The sequence below is a fragment of the Trachemys scripta genome, chromosome 1 (genome assembly GCF_013100865.1).
Source record: "Trachemys scripta elegans isolate TJP31775 chromosome 1, CAS_Tse_1.0, whole genome shotgun sequence".
In the NCBI taxonomy this organism is placed as follows: domain Eukaryota; kingdom Metazoa; phylum Chordata; order Testudines; family Emydidae; genus Trachemys; species Trachemys scripta.
In genome coordinates this window covers 324,510,709-324,519,289 of record NC_048298.1, presented here as the reverse complement: position 1 = coordinate 324,519,289, position 8,581 = coordinate 324,510,709, and the positions used below count along the sequence as shown (strand labels likewise).

The 8,581-nt window shown below is 38.7% G+C and overlaps 1 protein-coding gene across 17 annotated transcripts in view; it reads right to left on the bottom strand.

The window, feature by feature from the left end:
- The window catches only part of PICALM (phosphatidylinositol binding clathrin assembly protein), a 118,537-nt gene that overhangs the window by 70,598 nt on the left and 39,358 nt on the right, over positions 1–8,581 (bottom strand). For all 17 annotated transcript variants that reach the window (XM_034759008.1, XM_034759011.1, XM_034759009.1 and 14 more), the window contains exon 2: positions 6,838–6,980. In XM_034759008.1, coding sequence (XP_034614899.1) covers positions 6,838–6,980 — 143 coding nt within the window. The remainder of the gene's footprint in view (positions 1–6,837; positions 6,981–8,581) is intronic.

Sequence of the window (8,581 nt, the reverse complement as noted above, 5' to 3'; positions counted from 1 at the left end):
ATGCAAGCTGCAGGTGCTCAGTGTCTTTGAAAATCTGACCTCAAATAAGTACTTCATGAAACCAATGCAATATGAACCAAAGAATCACAAGACTGTTCTACAGCCAGCACTAAATTGGAACAGACCACAAGGACTTTGAAACCAAAGTTGAGTTTTTTCAAGTTTCTTGCAGGATGCTCTACAACCTTCGTTTAAAAACAACAAGGAGTCTGGTGGCACCTTAAAGACTAACAGATTTATTTGGGCATAAGCTTTCGTGAGTAAAAACCTCACTTCTTCGGATGCAACCAAAGAAGTGAGGTTTTTACTCACGAAAGCTTATGCCCAAATAAATCTGTTAGTCTTTAAGGTGCCACCAGACTCCTTGTTGTTTTTAAACGAAGGTTGTAGAGCATCCTGCAAGAAACTTGAAAAAACTCAACTTTGGTTTCAAAGTCCTTGTGGTCTGTTCCAATTTAGTGCTGGCTGTAGAACAGTCTTGTGATTCTTTGGTTCATATTGCATTGGTTTCATGAAGTACTTATTTGAGGTCAGATTTTCAAAGACACTGAGCACCTGCAGCTTGCATTCACATTATTTGAAGTTGGGTGCTCTGCACCTCTCAAAATCAGGCTTTTAGTTACTACAAATAGCGATAGTGTACATCACCTGAACTCTTCTGTTTCTCAGTTGCTTTATTTTGTCTCATTCAAAACATTAGCAGAGACTTGTTTTTCATTTAGTTTACTTTTGTAGCAGAGCTCTACACAAGGAATTCTGGTTCACGAGACAAAATCTCCCTACCCCCCACATAGACAATGTCAGATGCTCTGACATGTACTGGCAGAGAACTATACTATTTTTTTTTTACCAGATCAGATTAGCAGTAGTCACTCTATGAAATGTAAACCTTTCAACTGAAAATGAGTGTCTGTATTTCAAAACAGATTACTTAGACATAAGCATGTTGCTCTGCTCTAGCTGAAAAAAAGGGACTCATTTTTCAGTGTGCACATTGTGGTTGGGGCGGGCTAGGGATCATACCTCTGTAGAACTTTTTTTTTTTCATATCTGTTTTATGGTGTATAGCGTGCATCCACAGCCAAAGTCTCTTTCAAAACTTCTTAATCAGTTACCTCTCACATGTGGTGGCTTCCAGAACTGATTGTAGTACAAAGGCTTTCTTCACTTATACTGCCTACATCAACACTTTGGCATTTGTAATCAGGGTATCAGTAGATTACCAGGAAATAATGTCTACCTGTACCAAGAAGTGAGCTAGGGGTTCTTGACAAGCTTTATCTTTAGTTCCCTGTACACTTAGGTTAAATTTAAAATATTTACCTGAATGTTGTTTAATTTAATTACCTTTAAATATAATTATGGGATTTTATTTAAGAGATATTCAGCAGCATGAAGATTTACTATTAATACTACATAAAGATTCTTATTCATATTAAATAAATTCAGGAACCTAAAGGAGAAATGTTATCATCAATTCAGGTTTCATCCTGTCTAGTCTATCTCATACTTTAGGAATTGCATGTCTAACCAACACCAGTACAGTATTTGGCCTTCTATACTGAAGATTACATTTTCTTTCTTTCCATTCAAAACATTTTAGAAGAGCAACTTTACTGTACTCTTCATGGATTATAAATCATATTTCAGAGGATGAGAGAGACAAGCATTTTATTCCCTTTCGTTCCCCCCCCCCCCGACCCCCAAACCATGGTGGTGGTAATTTTCATCAGTAAAGAAACCTCTTCCCCAGCCTTCTAAGCAGCCACATGGCTTTTCGTACTTGTACTCTCAATGCTACATTCTAGCCTGCACAGGATTCTCGAGGGGAAACTCTCCAGAAGTTGTGAAATATTTGCTTAATCCTGCTATTCTAATGATCCTTTCAGCATTTGTTTAGGATTAAATACTGTTAAATCCCTACTGGGCACATGTATGCTTCAGAGTCCCTTTGAAGAAAGGAAGAGTTTTTTGCTAGGCAGTAAGAAGGGTTGCTATGAAACAAATTCTGAATACTGACTCGCTCAGCCCTATTTTTAGTCTCTTTAGAAGTTTTCCGATGTATAAAGAGTGAAGAGGAGAGCTAGGTGGAGAATGGTCATTCCATTTTGTGAAGATCCTGGGAGCGCTGGGTCCAAGGCAGTTTATCAGGAGGGCTGAAGAGGAAGTAGGCAGGTAAGCCCCCAAGAAGCCTGCCTTGTTTCTGGCAGAATTTCACTGATATTGAACCATATCTGTGAAACATTTCCATTTCAACATATTAACAAAAAAGTTTTGTCAAAATGTTTCCAACAAGCTACAGTGAAAAGGCATTTGGAGTGAGCTGAATAACTTGCACCTATAGGAACAAATTTATTTCCTCTTCCTCCCTGCTGGTCTGAGTAAGGGTATTACCTACTACATATATTACAAATGTCTTCCTGAAAGTCATCCGTCACATAATTTTTCCTTATGTGCTAACTTTAGAAAAAATGAGATGGGCAGAAAAGCCAGTGCCATTGGAAAAAAGAATTTTGAGGCAGCAGTTTAGTGAATTTTCAAATCAAGTCTCTTGCTAAAGGGATTCAGGGCCTGGAAGAAGTTACATCCTTATTGTAATCTCTAGTTTTATCCATTGCAGCCAATTCTACAGCTCAAGGATGACATGGATTCATTCATAGGGTAAAGATCTTGATAACTGCCCTGTTGCAGGTATGTGCATAAAATTAATGCTAAATCTTGTCACTGAGTATTTCTGTCTCTGAAAACTGATCCCCGAGAACTGATACAACAATTAATACGCACTAGTGCTGAGTTTTGCTAAGCTATATGTGGGGAGTTATAAGTTATCATCACTTGGTGGTAAGGGTCTTTTTCCCCCACTCATAACTCTTGGCTTTCTGTAAGTGTACTATCTGAAAATACCATTGTAACCTAAAACATCATGCAAAGAATGGTTATATGGACATTGTACTGGGTCCAAATATACAATGTATCAGATAGGACTATAACAGAAAAATTCTGTTTTCAGCTGAAGTGACTGATTTTACATAGTTGGGGGGGGAGGAGGAGAGAGGAGATAGCCTTGAACATTCCAAACCTAGGCCAATTGAATCTCCATTGAAGTTCCAAGGATTAGACCACTTTCAACACTCTAATATGACAAGTAGTCTGTCTGGGAGTAGGATTTTTTTTGAAAATTCCTGCTGGTCTAATTTAAAAAAAAAACCTTACGTTTACAAATGGGCGAGGAAAAAACAAGAAATAATTTAAATCATAGCTAGTGAGCAAAATAGCTGCATTTTCTTCTCTCCCTAGGACACTCCTCACAAAATCCACAGTATTGGGACCCATACATGAAAAATTTGTATCAATGATTGATTATAAATGGGATTAGAATCTTAACTATGATGATTCTTGCTCACATGAACAAGATTAAACTGTATGACCCATGAACAACTCAATGCCAACTGGCAACGGGGTTAAAATAAAATCCTGATTCTGGTAAGTACATTCTGGTTCATCAAAGAATGCCATGTGAGGTCTTAAATGAAAACAATGGTCACATTAGTCATTACTATCGTTGTGAAATGTATCTACAGACACTATGTAAGGAGCTATGTATGTATACTGAAAATATGTTCTTAAGAGTCTGTATCACAGCAGAAGTGGAGAAACAGGTTTCCGGTCACAAAAAAAATGGGTTATTCACCTGTCCGCCTGTAAAATTAAGCATTGTAAGCTAACACAATGGTGGCCAATTTACACACAAAGTCAACAGAAATATCAAGTCAAAAAAGAAAGCATACAGAGGTGGAAGGCAACCTTATCTTGAGATACACTTCAAAGGTTTGCTGGACTATCTGGGGAACAGAGAAGACACTCTGTGATAGTGGATCTAGGAAGTAAAAGGGCAGTGCATTTACATTCGTGAAACCAGTCTTAGTTGAAATGCTGCAGAGGACACTTAGGGTGAGAAAAACTTCTTTAGACGAGGTTAGCCTGTTAAGTCCAGTCTAATCTCTAGAAAGCGTGTTATGATTTTGTTTTATAGATAATCTTCTTGCTTCTATTATCCTTACTACCTCTTAATTCTTGGATAATAAAAACTTAATATTGTTTTCACTATAAATATATCCCAGTGCTGTGATATTAAGCAAGAAGCTGATCCTGAGTTGAATCATACAAGCTGCTGTACACACTGTTCCTTTGGGGACAGCAGATGTGGTATTTCTGTGAGCATTCAGTGGAAGAGAGGCTGGACACTACAGGAGAACACTTCAAAAAGACTTGAGGACTGGGTATACCAATTGTTAACCCGAATGGCAAAATAAGGGCTGGCATAACCCAGAGGAGACTGTTTGGGTGGCTAACAGGCTGGTAGTATCAGGGAGCCAACATCCAATTAAACACAAGCAAGTCTCCTTCATGCTGTAGGCTGGGGGTAACAAGGTGACTCTCAGTCCTGGGTACCCCAAGAACTATCACAAACTGATTGCCAAATTCAGTGATAGGAAAGAAAATTCTTTCCTAGCATATTGGCAGGGACTACTAGGGAGGAAAGAGCTTCTCATCTTCTCTGCCCACACTGAGCAGAGATCATTTGCTGGGCTCAGCTGAAACTATCCCACATACATTTCCCTGAAATTCTAAATGCCAGGGTGCAGGAAAGAGCCTGTGGATTTCAGTCCTTCCCATCTTTTATTTATATTTTCTCCATTAGACTGATTTTATCATTTGCTCATTACATAATTTAACTGTGCAAATACAATATGAACCCTTTATAGAGGGATCTCAATAGTTTTAATTAAAAAAAAAAAGGTCAAACATAATGGGCTCACAGTAGATCAGGGGTGGGCAAACTACACCCTGCGGGCTGCATCTGGCCCACCACGGCCCTCCAGCTAGGGAGCAGGGTCGGGGGCCACTGCGCGCAGTTCCCGGAAGCAGCGGCATGTCCCCCCTCCGGCTCCTTTGCATAGGGACAGCCAGGGGGCACCGCTCCACAAGCTGCCCCCGTCCAGCGCCACACCTACTGCTCCTATTGGCCGGGAACCGCGGCCAATGGGAACTGCAGGGGGAGAACGCAACAAAGCTGTCAAGCTGTGCCTCTGCATAGGAGCTGGAGGCGGAACACGCTGCTGCTTCCGGGAGCTGCTTGAGGTAAGCGCTGCCCAGAGCCTGCACCCCGACCTCCTCCCACGCACCAACCCCCTACCCCAGCCCTGATCCCCCTCCCACCCTCCAAACTCCTCCGTCCCAGCCCAGAGCACCCTCCTAACACCCCAAACCCCTCATCCCCAGCCCCACCCCAGAGCCTGTACCCCCAGCTGGAGCCTTCACCACCTCCCCACCTGTCCCAGCCCGGAGTCCCCTCCCGCACACTGCCCTCCTCATTTCTGGCCTCACCCTGGAGCCTGCACCCCCAGCCAGAGCCCTCACTCCCTCCTGTACCCCAACCCCATTTTCGTGAGCATTCATGGCCCACCATACAATTTCTATACCAGATGTGGTCCTCGGGCCAAAAAGTTTCCCCACCCCTGCAGTAGATCCAGAACAGTTTTCCATTCACATTCTGACTCAGTTACGCTTGGTCTACATCGTTCAAGGCTGTGAAAAATTTTGCAGCCTGAGCACCGTAGTTAAGTTAGTCTAACCCCTGACGTTGATGTGGCTAGATCGACAGAAGAATTCTTCCACTGACCTACTTACTGCCTCTCAGAGAGATGGCAATTATAATCGACAGAAAAACCTCTTTAGTCAACACAGAAAGCTTCTACACTATGGCGCTCCAACGGCTCAGCAGCAGTGCTGTAGCAGTTGTAGAATAGGCATGTCCTTAGTATCTGAGGGTCTTTCAAGTCCTGTGCAGATCCTAATGGAACCAAAGAGTAGCGTTAATGGCTTTGTAGAATCCCATGAAAAGTCAGAAAGTATTTTTCTATTTTTTCCTTATGACAAATATATACTATGAACTGTATGAGAAACTTCATTTCAATTGTTTCAATGTAAAAGAAATTTGACTGAACATGAAGGGGAATCTGAATATTGCCCATACCATACGTATTATATCACGTATGGATTATACACAGTAGCCACTTTTCAAACTTAATTTTTAAAATTCAAATGGTAGTTTAAGAAAAAAGGCCTCAAAATGTCTACTGTGCTATACATCAACAGAGCTAAAATTTTACGTCTTTTTTTAAATGCAGGAAGTTCACAAGCCACAGTTCATTTGGATTAAGCATCTTAAAAAATAGGGCTGTATCACGGAAACACCACAATACCTATTTTGTCTGTGGAGAACTGAGGGCATGTAGCAGGATGGGGCTTACTACTTTTTTTTAAATCAGTTGATATGTTAATTTTATTATTTTGGGCTGTTAGCTCATATTTAATTGATTGCAAACTTAATTGTTAATTATGGGTGCCTACTGCTCACATGTAAACATTCTTCATATTTTTAAATCAAATATAAATAAAAAGATGGTTGGTCCCCAACTAAAAAGTTTGGAAAAAAACATACAATTTATGAACAATTCTGACTATAAAGAAAAAGCCTGTTTTGTCAGAGGCATGACTAGGTAATCTAGTAAATCTCTTTAATCTTTGGCTCTTATGATCTTAAGTCATACTTGTTTTTTTTTTTTTTTTTTATTTCTCTGAATTTTTTTGTTAATGATAATAAAAACAATATTGGCATAGAAAAGGAACCCTCTCTTACAGTCCTCTTACTTCCCAGTAAGTAGAAGGGCAGAAATATTGAAGATTTTCTTATAAAGGTATCTAGTCAAAGACATCTCCATGATGTATCTTTACAGAAGAGATACGATTTTTGTACTGAAGAAATTGTATTACCTCATTTCCATACACCATTAGATGGTGAGTTGTGATGAGGGACTTGAAGACCACCACCCAGCTACTATTGGTAGTTCTTTCAAATAAGCTGTCCGCCAGCTGGGGGATGTTTACATTCATCTCATTTGTGCACTGGATTAAGTCTGTAATAAAGAGAATTGATTATTGTTATTTTACTTGTATATTTAGTATTCTTGAAGCTTGGTTATCATGATGGTACACATATATTTCAAGTATCGGGGGTAGCCGTGTTAGTCTGTATCTACAAAAACAACAAGGAGTGTGGAGCTGTTAGTCTTTAAGGTGCCACCAGACATATATTTCAGTTTTTCATTCAATGGAGCAATCTAGAGATTATGGAGCCTTTCCCTGAATACCTCTGATTTAGTTCTCAAAGGTCTTCACTCTGTGGCCCACTAGGAAGATGTCAGAGAGCTGCAGTTTGAAAGCCTTTAAAGTATTTCATTCATCCACAGAATAGACAGTATGAATAAAAATAAGCTTCTCAAATTTATTCTAAAAAGGACATTCTGCAAGAGTCACTTTCCTTGCCCATTTAATCCTTGGTGTTTGCTTATAATGTTACTATACCATTAGTTAACTGTGATGGCAATTTTCATGATTAACACCTATCTATTAGAAACTGAACTGAGATTATCAATTTCATATGGATCACTGAAAAGCCATGCAATGGTAACATCATCATCACTGACACTGGCTAGACTCAAACTAGTGAGCTGGATATGAAAGTCTTCTTTTCCTGTATTCAGATCCCTGAGTCATGTAATCCCCTTCCTAGGGCTCTTCTTTAAGAGATTTCTCAATAAAGAGTAGGGTTGTGGTTTATTTGCAGATAACTCACGCGATTTACTCAAAAAAAATTAATCGCAATTTTAAATTAGTTTTCTAAACTAAAAATGTTTTAGAAGTAGGACTGAGTGGACTTGTAGGCTCTAAAATTTTACACTGTTTTTGTTTTTTAATGCAGTTTTTTTGTACATAATTCTACATTTGTAAGTTCAACTGTCATGATAAAGATATTGCACTACAGTACTTGTATTAGGTGAGTTGAAAAATACTATTTCTTTTGTTTTTTTACAGTGCAAATAATTGTAATAAAAATAAATATAAAGTGAGCACTGTACACTTTGTATTCTGTGTTGTAATTGAAATCATTATATTTGAAAATGTAGAAAACATCTAAAAATATTAAATAAATGGTATTCTATTCTTGTTTAACAGTGCGATTAATCACAATTAATTTTGTGATTCCATGTACACCACTGACACATTTTTCAATTTTAAGCCATTCTAAAAGGAACAAATTAATCATCCATGTTTCCTATTTGCAAAAACCACTCTTGTACAAAACAATTTCTGCATATAATTATTCGGGAAAATATTTATTTTCAGCTTCTCTCTCAGCTCAATAAAAGCAGCAAAAACAGGATTTAACGTTTCCAGTTATCATATCAACACAGGGTTTGTGAAAGTTAATATTAGAATTAAGAGTCCAAGCACCAAAAAGAGGATTGGTGGTTTGTTTTTTGTTAAATGACATCACAACTTGTGCATATATGATTATTTTAGATATACGGGGGAAGCAAGAAAGTGTAATTTGGTGATTTCTTTTCTCTTAGTCTATTGGAAGTTCAAAGGAGTTTCTTGTGGAGATGGAATCTATTTTTTCCATTCATTACTATGATGTAGGTTAATGCAGTTTTCGTTAATGGGATTTTCCCTT